General features: G+C 37.4%; 2 protein-coding genes across 2 annotated transcripts; one reads left to right on the plus strand and one right to left on the minus strand.

The window, feature by feature from the left end:
* The first annotated feature begins 1,056 nt into the window (after nucleotides 1–1,056).
* Nucleotides 1,057–6,101, plus strand: enoph1 (enolase-phosphatase 1). The gene is made up of 6 exons (XM_033989531.2): nucleotides 1,057–1,554; nucleotides 1,796–1,897; nucleotides 4,810–5,012; nucleotides 5,087–5,219; nucleotides 5,303–5,426; nucleotides 5,513–6,101. The coding sequence occupies exons 1-6, from the start codon at nucleotides 1,471–1,473 to the stop codon at nucleotides 5,644–5,646; spliced, it is 780 nt and encodes a 259-aa protein (XP_033845422.1). The 5' UTR covers nucleotides 1,057–1,470; the 3' UTR covers nucleotides 5,647–6,101.
* Nucleotides 6,102–6,836: 735 nt separating this feature from the next.
* sec31a (SEC31 homolog A, COPII coat complex component) lies at nucleotides 6,837–18,208 on the minus strand. Its single transcript, XM_055231902.1, has 29 exons — nucleotides 18,133–18,208; nucleotides 17,259–17,337; nucleotides 16,962–17,085; nucleotides 16,689–16,887; nucleotides 16,521–16,616; nucleotides 16,266–16,406; nucleotides 16,037–16,179; nucleotides 15,860–15,959; nucleotides 15,596–15,757; nucleotides 15,287–15,439; nucleotides 14,962–15,183; nucleotides 14,814–14,888; nucleotides 14,699–14,731; nucleotides 14,314–14,532; nucleotides 14,052–14,228; nucleotides 13,223–13,916; nucleotides 12,824–13,002; nucleotides 12,619–12,745; nucleotides 12,393–12,538; nucleotides 11,923–12,096; nucleotides 11,659–11,844; nucleotides 10,257–10,361; nucleotides 9,494–9,593; nucleotides 8,502–8,855; nucleotides 8,030–8,085; nucleotides 7,703–7,957; nucleotides 7,477–7,596; nucleotides 7,270–7,341; nucleotides 6,837–7,205 (listed from the first exon to the last, which is right to left on the minus strand). The coding sequence occupies exons 2-29, from the start codon at nucleotides 17,335–17,337 to the stop codon at nucleotides 7,026–7,028; spliced, it is 4,671 nt and encodes a 1,556-aa protein (XP_055087877.1). The 5' UTR covers nucleotides 18,133–18,208; the 3' UTR covers nucleotides 6,837–7,025.
* Between the last annotated feature and the right edge of the window lie 255 nt (nucleotides 18,209–18,463).

Here is an 18,463-nt window from a genome sequence, read left to right on the forward strand (position 1 = left end):
AGTGTGTGGCGTAAAAGTTTTGATAATTGTGCCACTGCAAAATAATTCATTTTTAAACTTTAACGATATATTTCTTAATTTTTAAAAAAGAGAAGAAAAAAAACTAAAATGAAAACACTTGAAATGCAAAACTACGGCTGTGTCCGAATGTCCACCCTAACCCCTAACCCCTACCCCCTCATTCACTACATAGGCCTGCTCTGTTTAACTGACCACAGTGCACTCGTTCACAGAAGCAGCTCCCTACGTACAGGTCATGTGACTCTGGAGTCTGGGTGAAAAAGTCCGTTAAACTCTGAATAAACATGATTTCTGTAATAAATAATGGTCAGATTGCACTGACACTGAGATGTGGAAATTATTGCTCTTTTAACAGTTCAAGCTAAAGTAAGCGGTTAACGTCAGCAACTTTATACAATCACGGGCTATTTTTTAAATGTTTTTTTTTTTTTTTTAATATTTTTTTATGAATAATAATAAAGGTTTACAACATTTGTGGCATAGTAGAAAAGTTACACAAGTAATAGTCAGAACAGACAAAGTATTAGATAGGAACGCAGATGAGAAAAAAAATAAATAAATAAATATTAATAAATATAATATAATAAATATAATTAAATAAATAAAATACATAAATAAAAAACAAAAATAAACAAATATAATTAAATGAATAAGTAAATAATACAAAACGTTAAAGGATTTAAAAATATATATATATTCATAATCAGGGATCAACAGTGTCATAAAATAGTGCTTCTATCTGCTTTCATTCAGTCATGTTGTGTCCAGTTAAAAACCTGTCCCCGCGCTGTTGGTTTCCCGACTCTCGCAATGCATTGTGGTTTATACTGACCTGTCTAGTTTTGAATGCACTACTTTTTCGCCAACTGGACATTCGAACATCACTAAAACATCAGCGTAACCCCTAAATACTGCCCTAAGTGTGGAATAATGTGGACATTCGGACACAGCCATAGATTCTCTGGACACTACTTTTCAAGATGCATTGTGGGAAATTTTGAGTGCGCTACATTTTCACCTGCTGGTCATTCAGACACCACTACAAATGGCGTGGCCCCTCCTTAGTGCTCTAGCTAATGAATAGTGTGGACATTCGGGTTTTTTTATAGATCCATGGGACATTCGGACACGTTGCTTTTTTTTCTGAATGTCTCTCTTTTTTGTGTGCTGTATCTTTAGCGCCACCTACTGATTTGGGTACGTCAAAAACGAACATGTGGGCCGTTCTCTGTTGCACAGTGTCAAGTCAAACAGCTGCAAACCGACGCTAGAGTAGCACACAGCTCCTGCCTTCTCCAGTGAATGTACTTATGATAAATATTATAGATGTCTGCATTTTGTTGAGGCTTATTTGATCGCACCGACGGGTTAACCTTCTTCTACTTTGTTCAACATACCAGTGTAAAAATCATCTATCAATGCTAAGCTAGCTGAAGACAGAAGAAAAAAATGGCTACTGTTTCAATACCAGTAAATACTTGTGCACTACTATTGGATATCGAAGGGACGACGACTCCAATCACGTTTGTAAAGGTAAAGTATGTTTTTTTGTGTCTATTTGCGTGGTGTTGTTGCTTCAATGGCGATCGGGTCTTGTTTGTTGCACTCTGCCCCTCGCCCACAAAATGTACTGTAATGTTGATTAGCTATTGTTATTATGCAGGTTATAAAGGCTGTAGCTTTTCTTTTATTTCGCATAACGTGTTTGTTAATTTGGAGCTAATTATTGCTGCTTTAATGTGTCTTTTCTTTGTCTGATTTTTTTTTTTTTTAGGATATACTATTTCCATACATAAAGGAGCACCTAGAAGATTACCTATCAGCGCACTGGGAAGAGGATGAATGCAAACAAGATGTCCATCTTCTTAAAAAACAGGTAAAAGGAGTCCCTCACTATTGCAATAGTAGTTTGATCAAACAAATCATATGTCCTCATACAATTCTCTTATTGTTTACGCCATCAGACAAATGAAAACCCATAAGATTAGATTTATTACAGTCCAACTAAATTTGTAACTTGCGCTTTGTTGTAATAAGAGTAATTTGCCATTGTGTCCAGTTGAACTATACCTCAAAACTTTTAAATAATTTAATTTAATATTTTAAATTTAAAAACATTTAAATGTTATGATTTTTAATGTTTTCAATGTTATGAAATGCATTTCTGTTAATAATAATGATGATGATGATGTGATAATAATGATACTAAGAATAATAATAATCAAGCTGTAGATTTCACTATTACTATTTAAACCACGTGAACTTAATTATAGTCAAGTTTCTTTAAAAAAAATGACAAAAATACAAATCACTGTTGAAACTGAACAAACATGTTTAAATTATAAACAAAAACAGATGGAGTAGGTTTAGCATTGACCATACTTCACAGCACTGACAGTTATTTATCTACCAACCACTAAACTAACTATAGGAGAGGAAAGTCCACTCTCACACCTCCTTTGATCCCTGTATCTCATCTGTATCCACCCTTTCGCCTCTTCTCCCTCTAGTGCTCATCCAATGTTCTCTCTCCTTCCTGTCCCTCTCCTCTGCCTCTCCATGAGTTTTTACTCTGGTGATTTTACATATTTTACTTTGCATTTGAACATTTGAAATGCTAGTGTCACAACAAGATTGTGATAAAGAAGGCCCATAATATAAGCGACAACTGACAACACTATTCAAACAATTAAAAATGCAATAATCTATTCAGTGATGCAATAATCTATTCAATGATTTTTGAACACAAACCCAAAACATGTTAAACAAGTTAAACATTTAAACATTTAAAGGTGGTGGGCGTGTCAACTCTGTCAGCCTAAAATGTCAACTCCATCACACATTCAACTTGACATTATAAAATATGTTATTTATGCTGTATGAATATACATAATATACAATTTTAACCAAGAAATGTTGATTTAATCCATTTCTAATTTCATAAATAATATTTTATTAGCACATTTAGAGTTAGTGCTGAACTCTAAGTTGACAGAAATTCAAGTTTTTCACTTGTTATGATATACTAAAGCCAGCTTTTTGTTCCATTTGTGAGTTGTCACGATGAGGCATAGACTCACTACAGTATTGTTTAAAATGTATCAGAATGGAGTGATGGAGTTGACATTTTCTAGCTGTGATGGCAGGAGTTTCAACATTGTTGGTCTTCATTATCAAAAAGTTTAAAAGTTACCAGATTTGTGTGTGGGGTAATGCTACGTTCACAAGTAACAAATAGGACCCTCAGAGTTTACAGACTGATATTATTAGTTAGTTTTTTTTTTTTTTCCTTAAGAAAAAATATTTACAATCTAATGCAATTTGATTCACATAAATATATATTTTTTAAATACTTGTGTTTTCTCTGTATTAGTGTATTAGGCTTCTATGCTCCTTATTACCTTCACATGATCTAATAATCTATGCTTAAACCTAATTATCAACATACACAGTTGAAACCAGAAGTTTACATATGCTTTTTGTTTTCTCACTGTTTGGGAGTAAATCAGACTAAAATTTTCCTGTTTTAGGTCAGTTAGGATTACCAACATTATTTCCATTTGCTAAATGCCAGAATAATGAGACAGCGATTTATTTATTTTTTTTAGACAACTTTTCATTACTTTTTTTAAAGTCAGAAGTTTACATACATTTCATTAGTATTTGGTACCATTGCCTTTAAACTGCATGACTTGGGTCAAACGTTTCGGATATCCGTCCACAAGCTCCCCAGAATTGTTGGTAAGAATTTTGGCCCATTCCTCCGGACAGAACTTGCGTAACTGAGCCAAGTTTTAAGGCCGCCTTGCTTGCCTGTGCCTTTACAAGTCTGCCCATAAATCTTCTATAGGACTGAGATCAGGGTTTGTGATGGCCATTCCAAAACATTGACTTTGTTATCCTTAAGCCACTTTGTAACGGGTTTGGCAGTATGCTTGAGGTTATTTGGAAGACCCATTTGCACCCAAGCTTTAGCTTCCTGGATGATGTCTTGAGATGTTGCAGTATTTCCAAACTGTAATCTGGCTTTTTTATGTCTCTTTTGGAGTAATGGCTTCTTCCTGGCAGAGTGGCGTTTCATCCCAAGTCGGTACAGTACTTATTTCACTGTGGATAATGACACACTCTTACCAGTTTCAGCCAGCTTCTTCACAAGGTCTTTTGCTTTTGTTCTTTGGTTGATATGCACATTTTGGACCAAAGTAACAGATGAACATGGCACCTTCAGGTGTCTGGAAATTGCACCCAGGATAAACCAGGCTTGTGTAAGTCCACAATTCTCCTGATATCTTGGCTGATTTCTTTTAACTTTCCCACAATGTTACGCAAAGGAGTGTGTTTCAAGTGTGCCTTCAAATACATCCACAGATGTGTCTATAATGGACAAAAAATTCTCAATAAACCTATAAGAAGCTTCCAAAGACATGACATGTTTTTTCCCCAAATTGTTTAACTGCATAGTAATATTAAAGTATGTAAACTTCTGACTTTGAAGAAAGTTAAAAAGTAAAATTATCATTGCATTTAGCAAACAGAAATAATTTTGGTAATTCTAATTGATCTAAAACAGGAAATGTTTAGTCTGATTTCATGTCAGACAGTGAGAAAGCGCAAGTGTGGTGTGGTTTCAGCTGTATAAGTTTGCCTCATCATTCACTTTGGTTAGTGTAGTTCCTGTTATAGGTTTGAGGTTGCAATAATTTGCAACAAAGTGGCATAATCAGTGTCAAGCCCAGATTATTACACTATGAGGGAGAGTTTTAGACTTTATATTTTCTGTTATGGCAGATAGAAGAGGACATGAAACAAAACCGATCTTGCCCTGTCCACACTGTGGACCAGACGGTACACACAGATGAAGAGAAAGCCATTAGGGAAGTGGTGGATAATGTTCTATGGCAGATGGCTGCAGACAGGAAGTCTACTGCGCTCAAGCAGCTACAAGGACACATGTGGCGGGCTGCCTACACATCTGGGAAAATTAAGGGCCAGTAAGTCAATTGTTTATCTGATCATTATGCATATTTACAATTTTTTTTTAAATCATGGTTGTTTTCTTAAACAGGGTATATGAAGATGTAATTCCAGCAATCAGAAGATGGCGGGCAAGTGGCCTAAAAGTTTACATTTATTCCTCTGGGAGTGTGGAGGCGCAGAAACTTTTATTTGAATACTCTGTCGAAGGAGATGTTTTAGATGCAAGTATTCTATAGCTGATTTTACACATAATTGTTCATTAAATTAAAACAGTCTGATTAACTTTATTTTTTTTTTTTTCCAGTTATTTGATGGTCACTTTGACACAAATATTGGTGCCAAGGTAGACAGTAAAAGTTATAAAAATATAGCAGAAAGAATTGGCTGTGGACCAAATGAAATCACTTTTTTGACAGATGTTACTCGTGGTGAGTAGTACTCTAGTTCTGTTTGTGGAATCAAACAAGCCATTTTGGCAGTTTTTGTTAATCAGACACATGGTTTTGTTTTCCAGAGGCAAAAGCAGCAGAAGATGCTGGAGTAAATGTGGTAGTGGTTGTTAGGCCTGGCAACATGGAGCTAACAAATGAAGAGAGAGACCATTATAACCTCATAACTACATTTAACCAGCTTGAAGTGTCGGGATAACATATCTATGGACAGTTGAAACAAAGACGTAACTCAGTTAAAATACTGTACTTGTTTTGTCCTCCTTGTCCCCTAAAGTCCAATTATAAATTCAGCTTATATTGACCCTCAAAATCATGGCTCACTAAAAGAACATTTAACAAAATGCTTCCAGAGTGCAAAAACAAATGAGCTACATGTTTGAAAGAAAATAAAGCATAGTTGACTTTTAACCTTTTAGTTAACATTCATAGTCCAAAATTTTGATTGTAGGAATGTCTTGTAATCAATGTGTCAAGGGAGATGTATAGTGGATAAACTTATGTGAAAAAAGACCTGCTTAAGTTGGTGTGCAACAAAAGGTGCTTTCAACTTGTGTGAGCCATTATAATTTTGTAGGGATGAAAAGACTTAAGAGTGATAATTGATGTATATTGCATAAAGCAAACCATGGAGAGTAAAAAAATAAAAAATAAATAAATGCATGCCTTCATTTTTGTGACCGTGGCTGTGAAGATAGAGCGGGGGACCTGGGCAACTGTAAATGTGATGAGAGCCCATTGGCTCAACTTGGGAGGTACATTTGTCTATTGTAAGGCAGTTAGGGTTAGGTAAATGCAACTGCATGAATCATGCAGTGTAATACTTTCAGCATCATAAGAACCATCACATTCATTAAAAAAAAAAAATCCTAAGAACTGCAGTAATTTTTATTTCATGTGTAGTAAAAGGATAACATTTACAAAAAAAAATATTTTAAATAAATACATTTTATTAAAATATTGTCTAGTCAAAAGTAAGACATTTGCCAAGAACATACAATAATTAAACAAGAGCCCTCATAGTTGAAATGAAAAGATCCTTACAATTATACAATTACTGTATTCTCTGAAGTTTTAAAACATGCATTTAAGAACTTTAAATGTTATTAAAGCATTGTCTCAAATGTGCTGATCTGAGATTATTACAATTATATTAAAAACAAAACAAAAAACAAGATTTTGTTTTGAACTAATGCATCCATACAGTGATGTATGGAACAATACATTACCATGTCAATGTTAAGTGAAAAAAAAAAAAAAAAAAATACTGAAGTAGTTGTAGTATTTATTACCAATTTCACTTTCAATAATTACTTCCAAAACATGAAACTACAATTATTCCTATTTTTTCCCTCATGAAAAGTTCCGCTAACAACTTAATTTATTTGGTATGACAGCCCAATAGAGAATTAATAAATCTATGCAATACTTAAATCAATGATCAGACCAGATTTACCACTGACTGATTGAAGTGAGGTTCAGCAGTCTATTAAACCAGTTTCCTGTACATCTTGATCAAGTTTGTCTGAATTACATTTTTTCCCTTACGATACTCATACTATGTGGTTAGTGCGTTGCTCATACTCCCAGTTTTTTGGCTTGTGTCAACACCACTTTGAGCACTGGCATAAAACCTGAAATTTCACTGAAGTTACTGCTGCTTACAATGTGTGTGTGGATATTGAGGCCCTCTGCGTAGGATCGTGACTCAATAGTCCTAGCAATATTATGAAGACCCCCTACAATAGCTGGGGATAGCTATAAAGGAACAAAAGATAGTGAGTCATAACCCAATACAAAGAATTTAAGTGCAAATACTCACCGTTTGCTCTCTCAGCTTGTCATAAAGTGTTTCCAAACGCTTGTTAGCGTCATCAAGTTTCCTTTTGGTTTGCTGAAAAGTAAAAATGCATTATTATATCAGATTTCCTTTAATAGTACCATCTTTCCTTAATCATGATTTGACTGGCTTTGCCACAATCGAATTTTACCAACAGTGCAAAAAAATGTTTTTATTAGATGTGTTTACCGGGTCTGTAGCAACAATTAGGCATTTTTGAATAAGGCCCTCAAATGTGTTTTTTAAAACAAAGTGCTCATCAGGAATGGGCTTCTTTGTGATCTTTTCAGCAGGCATAGACTGAGGAGGCTGAAAACACAGTAACTTGTCAGACAAGGTTGTATTAAATGTAGCATTGGATGAGAATAAATAAATAAATACACTCAACAGCATATATACAATATAAACAGTATACCTGAATAGCATCACCAATAGGTGCTCCAGGTGGACCTTCAGAGCTGGTTTTGGGCATTGTTGTGTTCATGGAGTTCATAGCAGAAGAGGGAAGTGGCTGCTGCATGCCTGAATAGGGGGTCTGAACAGCATGTGGGATCTGACCCATGGTCTGAGGGGACCCTGAGGGCATCTGCTGAGACTGGAGATTGACCCCCAGTGGAGCCATGATGGGGGCTGTAATAGGAGCAGGGGGGGTGTAGTTCTGTGGAACTAGCTGAGAATTTTTACAAGCAGTTTATTATAAACATATTCAACATTTTCATCACTGAAAGAAAATCTCCATTACCTTCTTCTTGGGAACTCGACTCAGGGTTGGAGGATCATTCCAGCCATTCTGAGGTCCTACAATCACAATGAAATTACTTTGAGGGAAATGTAATCACCGTAATTTTAATGTTTTTTTTTTCTTCTTAAAATCTGTTTTTGACTTAAACAAATTTAAAGTTGAGTGACACCTGAAATGCCGTTTATATGAAATGCCCCTTGACCATTTGCCTTGATGTGACATTTTATTGTGACTGTATAAAATTAATTACTATTGTAATAGCTTTAATAAACATAATTAAGAGTATATTCAATCAATCTATAATTTATGGAGATACAAAAAGAAAAAAAAATCTCCTATCACAAACACTTTCAGTCCATTATCTTAAACAGCTCCCTGGTTCAAAGTAGATTCTATAACAGGATGACAGGAACAGACTGTCTGTTCTTTTAAGAGGCAGGGATAAATTCTGGGCCAGAGTCATGCTGTGTACCTGAGACTCCACTCTGTGGAGGCAGCAGCATGTAAGACCCCGGAGAGCCAGGTCCACCATGCTGGAAGGACCCCATCGAGGATGGAGGCACAGCACATGGTGTTGAAGTGGAGATTTTGGGAAACAAAGGCGGATTGGAGGAAGAGGAGAAAGATGGGCATTGACTGCTGAGAGGTGAAGGGGCATAAGCAGCTTGAGATGGGACAGGCTGAGAGTAGTGAGAGAGAAAGCCTGGAGGGTGAGGAGCAACAGAAGCTTCAGCCAAAAGAGGTGCCATAGGAGGGGAATCCTGATGAGTCCGATATTCAGTCAACCCTCCAGCTCCCTGTGGGTACTGGTTAACCTGGGCATAGTCTGGGGTTATCCAGAACAAATAGACTTTGTTAGTGAAAATGTACATGCAAGTTCATCTACTACATACAAAAGGCATGCTAAGGTTTTTCATGCTAGGGTATTTTTTGGAAAAAGAAAATATACAAAGCAATTTTACAGAAAAAAACAATGTAAAGACTACTAGAGTATATATTGTTTGAAAGTCTGAAAAGATAGTTTTTTTTGTGTAACTTTCTTGGTGGAGGGTCAACCACCTTCTTGTCTCCATATAGATTCTAATGCTTTGCCTGCAGTGTTCAACAGCATGACATTAAATTTACCTAGTAAGTGATGGACCCTCTAAGAGAAAAGTTACATAATGCCGTATTTGTAAATGTTTGTTAATGTTTAGATGAGAGATAAAGATAATATATACATGATCCTAATATACACCTTCTGTTCCCAATATGAATATTTCCTTTAGTGTAAAATTGAATGTAGAATGAAAACAATGATTTAGCCCCGGAGACAACCTGGCCGAACCACCAGCACTCAGCACTAGTGCCACCTATGAGTGGGAAAAGTGGGCGCGACTGTGTACAAATAACCCATTGCTCTGCATCTGTGCTGGCTGGGGTCTGTCTGAATATGCATGTTTATAAAGGGCTCAAGACACTTACTCTGGTATTGATGGGAGTGCATGAAAGGCGCAGAGGAAACAGAAGGCACAGCGGCTGTGCCTGTGGTTGGCATTGCACATATAGGGTTCGATAGCTCCACCTTAAGAACAAAAAATATTAATCATGAATTCCTTGAATTCTGTGTTTTCTTTATGCAGTATACACATAGTATGCATTGTAGATGCATATGGAAATGCCAAAATTAGAAGGGAGGTGTGGTTGGACATCTAGTTAATAAAATTAAAATGTGGACAAGCTGTGACCCAGACACATCTATACCCATCAAAGAGCATATTTAAAACTTTAATTGATGAACATCATTAATTCATTTTTAACCATTTTAAATAATTCTCGTGTTTTAATTGTAATAGTAGTTGTTCTTTTTATTATTAATTATTATGTTTTGTGAAAAACTCGAATCCCTCATCATAATGAGGTCATCATCAACGATTCCTCAAGAATAAATAATGGTTAAATGAAAATAGATTAGACTACAAAGCTTGACAATTATGGTGAAGTTTATACATTTGGTTAAGTTTATATTTGACTTGCTTGTTAGACATGTACAGCATATGTGAAATACATAAAAGTAATTTCAAGTGTTTAACAAACAAATGAGTAAATTAGACTTCGGCCCTTATTTACAAAGTTATGATATAATGAATAGTATAGGAGAGCACCTTCATTTTGCTAGGCAAATGTTTTAAATTCCTTCTTAGAACGTAGCTCTACTTCCTTTAATTTTATGTAGGTTGTTTAATACCTTTGATGGGTCTGAGACAGTGCCAACTGGAAGAGGAGTAGGCACATGGGAGAAGGCTGTTGGAGTTTGATTACTCCAAGAGGTGACAGTAGAAGCAGCCCTGACCTGAGCACAGAGAGATGGTGATAACCAAAGTACCAACAAAAACACACCATAATACACCAACAGAGCCAACAGTCATCTGCCTCAAAAGAGCCAAAGGTCAATTAACAAATCTGGTTTCAACTGTAAATACATCTGACTTCAACAATAGAAGTTTACATACACTATCTAAAAAGTACCATACGATTTTTTTTTTACATGAATTCAGAATAAACTTTTCCTGTTTTAGGTCAGTTAGGATTACCAAAGTTATTTCTATTTGTTAAATGCCATAATAACGAGAAAATGATTTTTTAAAGACAATTTTTCATTACTTTGAAGAAAGTCAGATGTTTATATACATTTCATTAGTATTTGGTACCATTACCTTTAAACTGTATGACTTGGGCCAAACATTTTGGATATCCTTCCACAAGCTTGTGGGGATTGTTGGCAAGAATTTTGTCCCATTTCTCCTGACAGAACTGGTGTAACTCAGCCAAGTTTGTAGACCACCTTGTTTGCACATGCCTTTCAGGTATGCTCATAAATTTTCAATAGGATTGAGATCAGTGTTTTGTGATGGCCACTTCAAAACATCAACTTTGTTATCCTTAAGCCACTTTGTAACAGGTTTGGCAGTATGTTTCGGGTCATTGCCCATTTGGAAGACCCATTTATGCCCAAGCGTCAACTTCCTGGCTGATGTCTTGAGATGTTGCTTCAGTATTTCCATGTAATGTTCTCTCCTCATGATGCTATATATTTTGTTAAGTTCACCAGTCCCTCCTGCAGCAAAACAATCCCACAACATGATGCTGCCACCCCCTTATTTCACAGTTGGGATAGTGTTCTCAGGCTTGCAAGTTTCCCCCATATTCCACCAAACATACCAGACAGACTTGTGCAAGTCCACAATTCTCTTCCTGATCTTTCCCATAATGTTACACAAAAAGTCAGTTTCAGGTGTGCGTTCAATACATCTACTAACTCAAATGTTGTCAACAAACCTAAAGGTTTAGTCTGATTTGATGTCAAACAGTGAGAAAAAAAGCGTATGGTACTTTTTATATAGTGTATGTAAACTTTTATCTAAACTGGTTTCATCTGTATGATTCTACCATAAATTGTATTTCAAACTGTGGCTAAAATGGAAACAAAGTGAATTAAATAAATGAAAAAACCACCTGCAATGTGCTTGAGGATTGGTGGCAAGTTAGTATGAAAGTTTTGAAGTGTCAAACAAATTATGCAGCCAGAAGATAAAAGGTGAAGTGAAATGAGTGCTGAAAAAAATACAACATAGACCAATGTAACTCACGGGCTGGTAGTACTGAAGCTGAGCAGGAGCAGTGGTGGTGGGCTGCACTACAGAATATGGGTTATTGGATTGAGTAGGAGTCTGCAGATGAGGGACCTTAGAGGGGATGCTTTGCGTTTTGAAAGATGCTGGGTCCTGCTGACCTAGAGCATGGCTCAGACGCTCACGAAGCAGCTGAATACAAACCTTCATAGCAGAGCAGATCAATCAGTATGATGTTCACAGATTTCCATAAAGTATCATATCATTGCATTATGTACATACATGGTTGGATTCGTTGGGTAGGTAAGAAAGAGCTGTGGTCAAGCAACCCTGAGAGGCTAATAGTTTTGCATACTCGCTCATCTTCTTGGCTAACAGGACCCCAACTGCAAGAGGACCCAAGTTTTGAGTCTGTTCTACTGCATGTTGCATCACAACCACTTTTTCCACCAGGTCCTAAGGGAAACAGTTTAATTGTTACACATGAGGTACAAATAATTTTGTAAGGTTTGCTACATCAAGCAATACATCGAGATGTCTGGCTAAAACCAGTTGAGAGCAATGCACAAGGTTTGATTTCTTTGCCCTCTGCTGTCTTCACCCAATCAGATTTAAGAATTAGTTTGAGTGATCTGCCCTTTTCCAGATCCGTTTTAGCGAGAGCTTGATAACATGTAAAACTTGACCCAAGACTACAACACATTTCAATCTGGCCTCTTCCAGGTTAACTTTACAGTGTGTCTGCACATCACCTGTAGAGAGTGTGGATTGCTTCCTTCTTGTGCCTTGATCCAGCAAGACACCAGTTTCTCCAAATTACCAGCACAGATGTAACAGAGACAGGCCTGTGCTTGCAACTTGGGATCATTTGCTCCCTCCAATCTACCACCAAGGAGATCTAATAGATAAATGTAATTGCTTTAGAAAATAAAACTTGATCACAATGACAACTGTTACAATATCACATGCAATACACACCACAAAGGGCGGAAAACTCCTGAGTCTGAGCATATGTCATAACAGCAGCCAGCGCCTCCTTCCAGTTCTGTAGCTCACAGGTGCTCATGATGTCATGCAAGTCCTTCATCACAACGGCACTTATAAGCTGTATGAAACATAATTATATGTATTGAAGTTATTTAGATTGCCTGTTTATTTGACAACACAGAATTATGTACCTTACCTTAGTCAGCTTGCTTTGTGACTTTATGAAATACTTCTTTTGAGTTTTCTTTAGAAGCTCAGCTCCTCCAGCAATAGCGAGGATAATACTGTCTGCCATACGGTTGTCATGGAGGCAGAGTTCAACCGCTCCTTCAAAATCTCCAGTTAACAGAGCTTGTGTAATCAGCCTGTCAACATCTGAAGATAAAAAAAAAATAAGTTGGAAAAAAAATGCTGTTGGGATTTCAACTCAAGGTTCCTTGAAAGCAGTTTGCTCACACACTGAAGGACCAGTTTAAAGATGTGCAATTTAAACGTGCTGCTAAATGCACACTTTAATGTATAGATTATAGATTTTCATTTAAAAGTCTGTTTATTTGTAAAACAATTGTGAATGATACGATCTGAAATAAAATACCTTTATTCATACCAAGGTCTGGGTTGACTACAGGAGCAATAACCTGTGATGCACCATCTTCAGGTGCCTTGAGAACTTCACCAATGAGCAATTGTTCACTAGGAGCTTCAAGCACTTTCTCAAAAGGATCCTGTGATGGTTCTTCACTGGGAGCTTGAATGTCGGAAAAAGGATCCTGTGATGGTTCTTCACTGGGAGCTTGAATGTCGGGAAAAGGATCCTGTGATGGTTCTTCACTGGGAGCTTGAATGTCGGGAAAAGGATCCTGTGATGGTTCTTCACTGGGAGCTTGAATATCGGAAAAAGGATCCTGTGATGGTTCTTCACTGGGAGCTTGAATACTGGAAAAAGGATCCTGTGATGGTTCTTCACTGGGAGCTTGAATGTCGGAAAAAGGATCCTGTGATGGTTCTTCACTGGGAGCTTGAATGTCGGAAAAAGGATCCTGTGATGGTTCTTCACTGGGAGCTTGAATACTGGAAAAAGGATCCTGTGATGGTTCTTCACTGGGAGCTTGAATGTCGGAAAAAGGATCCTGTGATGGTTCTTCACTGGGAGCTTGAATGTCGGAAAAAGGATCCTGTGATGGTTCTTCACTGGGAGCTTGAATGTCGGAAAAAGGATCCTGTGATGGTTCTTCACTGGGAGCTTGAATGTCAGAAAAAGGATCCTGTGATGGTTCTTCACTGGGAGCCTGAATACTGGAAAAAGGATCCTGTGATGGTTCTTCTCTGGAAGCTAGAATGTCGGAAAAAGGATCCTGTGATGATTCTTCACTGAGAACTTGAATATTGGAAAAAGGATCCTGTGATGATTCTTCACTGAGAACTTGAATGTCAGAAAAAGGATCCTGTGATAGTTCTTCACTGGGAGCTTGAATGTCGGAAAAAGGATCCTGTGATGGTTCTTCACTGGGAGTTTGGACTTCAGAAACTGATTCCTGAGGTGTTTCTTCCATAGAAGCTTGAAGCACGTCCTCACTGCCATCTAAAATGTCATTTACTTCCTGCAACACATTACACAACAGTATTACTAATTATATTTGCTTTGTGATTAGACCTAGAAATGTCTTTTCTGGTGGCGTGCTGTACCTCATCAAAAATTATTTTCTCATTATCCCACTGATGTTCAGGAGTGCCATTTGTTACTTGGTTATGATCTACAATTTCATAATTGTGATCAGCACTCTTTTCTTCTGCATTCACATCAGCAATCAAGTCAAATGCTGCCTCTGTGGCAGTGTAATCTATGGCAGGGACAACGTTAAGGTCGGCAACTGGCTGTGCATCACACAGAGTGGGAAAATCCATCTGGACAATTAAAAACAAAGCAACTCTTATAAAATATTGATTCGGGTTAATTTCTTTCTTTTTTTTCAAAAATAAAGACCAGTTTTGGGACCAGTGTTGGACTGTAAACTAAATGCAATCATTCATAATACAGATGATTACTATTAAGCAGTGGAATTGGCTTTACCTCTCTGGGCTTTTCAGTTAATGCAGCAGAAATCTAGAAAATACAATACTACAATGTTATTACATGTTAAAATGATAGGAAGCAGACAGTAGGCTTTTATTTCACACTAGTCAACCTTTAGGGCTAGTTCCTCTTTATTGTAGCCAAGAAGCTCCAGGAACCTTGAGCGGCTGTCACTGTCAAAATTAGCCTAAAAACAAAGAAAATATCATTTAAATGAATCTATGCCTTTAAACAAATATTGATTGATTTTGAATAATTACCTTGAGAAAAGACCAAACTGTCTTTTCAAACTCATTCTCAGCCAAGTTGATTTTTCCTTGGCAAAACTCCAGAAATTGACCTGAACTGATGGTGTCCTGTAGCTGGTTGGAGCGCTTCAACAAGTCAGTTTCTGTAACAACCTGGCTGACATGCACAACATGGCTATTGGGCTGCTGGGGATTTGGTTTTCCATTATCCAAAGACACCAATTTCCCTCCAAACTACAAAGAAAAAATTAAGAAAATGAGAGAACGAACAGATTTTTTTGGAAAAATACTATATATTCTTAATAATGTTTACAAACAATAATGTAAAGTGATTTACAGCAAATGATGCTCCCACAGGTCTCTGTATCCATTTTGGGGGCTTCTTTAGTGGGTTAACTGTAGTTGAAAGGGTCCCACTCTGAGGCAGCTCCAATGGAGGTAGAGTTTGTCCTGTTCCAAAGGGATCCATGTTTCCAAATGAGTTACTTATCTGAAACATGCAGACCAAAATTTTGATTACCGGTATTACTTTATAATCAAACATGCATTAAAAAGACCTTGCAAATCTATTAAGTCTCAAAGCTAGATTTTGGTTGGTGAACAACACTTGTTGCAACCAATTAGGTTGTAATTCAGTAATCCTTACCTGGTCCACATGTCTCTGGCTCTGAGCTTGATTGGTGCCTCCCATAATGGAATAGATATTTATACAGCTATTAAAGCCTGCTGAAGAAAGCACTGCAGGGTTTCTTGGGCACCACTGGATGTCAAAGCACCACTGGTTGCCAGTAGGCAGTTCATATAAAATCTGAATAAATCATAATAGTAAATCGTTTAAAAATATCACAGGAAATTCCATTTTGTTGTTAATTTTAGCCATTAAAATACTGAAACATGATAAACCATTTACCTCTGCTGTGTTTGGATTCCAACAAAGAATCCTACCGTCCTTCCCACAGCTGAGAAGCAGCTCTGGATCGGCAGAGCTCCATGCAATGGCTAAGACACCACTACAAGCAGCACAAAGTTTGGTTTGAGCGTTCAAACATTACCCAAGTTTTAAAGTAACAACCAAACTTTTGTTTACCGTGTGTGATTTTCTAAAATCTTGAGGGGAGAGGATGCAAAACGCAAATCCCACATTTGAATCACAGGCATTCGATCATCTTCAGAGGCCATAACCAACTGTGTAGCCACTTCTGGATTCCAGGCCATCCCAGAACAATGCATCTAATGACGATAACAGAAAAAGAAAATCATTTTCTGACATAAAACAAAAGGACCAAAATCAACAAAATAGTAAGTGAAAAACACACTCTGTTGCTGTGGTCGCAGACTTTAATGATGAGGTCATTCTTGCGTAGATCCCACACTGAAGTTCGTCCACTTGGGCTAGTAGAGGCCAGGATGTGTTGGACTTGTCTGTTCCATGCCACACAGCTGATGTCCTCTAGAGGCTATATAATAAACCATATGTTAACTGCCTACTTTGATACAGTTCATTTATTAATGTAACAAATAACAAATATTGAAATACATAAGTATCTCCTCATCATATTGACATAATCTACCTGTGTCTTGGGTCCAGGTGTCATTGGAGATCCAAAATTATTAATATCCCATATGTAAATTTCCGATTCATTTCCACCTGATGCAACTAAGTTTGCCTGTCAGAGATCAAATGACTCAATATACAACAAGTTACAAAATTAAATTCACATGTCAAAATGTATGCGTACCTGAAATGGGTTCACGTCAAGAGCTCTCACAGGCCCTGTGTGAATGCTGCTCTCTGCAATGATCACATCTCTGTCTCCAGACAGAATCTTTACAGGATCATACAGGATGACATTTCCATTTTCTCCACCAGCAATAAGAACCCCCGAGGCCAGACCCTGCCCATCAATGCCAAATGGACTCCAAACAAGTTTGTGATATCTGAACCAAAGTAGACAATTGAGTAATCTTGATTATAGCAAACAAACCAACGGTAAAGTGGTGATTCTTAGTACCGATGTGAGGATGAGAAGATGCCACAAGATTTCATGTCTAACGATGGATCTGCCAAATTTAACTCAAATAGCTCCAAGGATGCACTGGTGCTGAAGGAGGCATCAAGCTGCTGTGCTGAGGTCCCTAAGCAGAATACAAGTGGTTCCAAGGACATTGTTAAAGGACCGTAACATCAAAGTTGCTAATGTATTGAAACAAACATATCTATGTTAGGCATATGCTACAAGCATACAGTATTTACAGAATTTAATACACCAAAAGATAATAAGATTTTTATTTCATATGATCAATAATACCTGTGGCTAAATAGATAGGGTGATGCTGGGCAGGACTCCAGCTGAGCATGGCTGTCCGGTTGATTTCTTTGAGTTTCATCTTTGAAGGAGGGGAAAAAAAAAAAAAGATCAGGGCCAATCTTGGCAATACATTACTGGAGACAGAGTCTTTGTCTGCTGTTATGACCTGGTCAAGGGAACCACAACAAAATGCCAGCTGTTTTATTTTTACTGGGAAAGACTTAATACAGCGTTTAGTATGAACATTTTTTAACCGGTTTCCATTGTCTTTTATACCATTTCAGAAGTAAAACACCATCTGCCAACCATGGAACAAACACAACCCACAGTGGTTAATTTGTCAGGTAAGATAAGATGGGGAAGTATTCCCTTATTCTTGCACAGAAACAGAAGGTGAGGAAGAGGTTTATTATGAAGCGTGTACTATATAAATCACTATTAGTTATTGAGGAATCTTGGAAAAAAAAAAAAAAAAGGTGAAGCATCCAATGAAAAGGATTCAGGTTCAAATTAAGCCCTGGGATTATCTTAAATGCACTGATCATTACACCAGGAAAGTAAACTTTGATATGGGGAAAACGTTCCGCCAAAAACATCCACGCGAAACACTCAGTAAGAAAAAGTACAGTGTGTGCTAGCTACGTAAGCTAACAGCTGATTTACACTGAGGGCATGAACACAGCAGGTGGAACACTAAACACTTACACACTAACATGACCCGAGCAACACAAAACTTTATGTACTCTGCACGTTGTCTCAAACTTAACAGCGCAATCTAATTAGCACATTATTGCCACAATACAAGCCAAAAAATGACTGCAGAAGTTGAATGATCATAACAATCAGCAAATCTTACTTGCAAAAAGTAGCTTACCTCTTCTTCTGTGCTCCTTACTTAAACAAGCACACTTACAATGGCATACACCATAAGCCTGCAGTTTTACTTCTTTAAATCAAAAGCCGGTGAACAGTCAGAAGAACCGGGCACAGCAGCAGAGCGCGATCTCCACGTCCCCACTGGTCTCCATCAACGTGGCAGTCGGTAACAGCGACACCTCCCACCCTGATCCACTTCCGGGGGTACAGTCCACGTGTCCACCATGGCACACGGGCCGTTTGATTGTTGGCATTTTATTCACTCGTTAGGAAAATAAAAACATAATTCTTAAGTTCTGGGTCAAAAGCTTTATTGAGTTACTATTTTT

Source organism: Periophthalmus magnuspinnatus, chromosome 23, assembly GCF_009829125.3.
Source record: "Periophthalmus magnuspinnatus isolate fPerMag1 chromosome 23, fPerMag1.2.pri, whole genome shotgun sequence".
Lineage (NCBI taxonomy): Eukaryota > Metazoa > Chordata > Actinopteri > Gobiiformes > Gobiidae > Periophthalmus > Periophthalmus magnuspinnatus.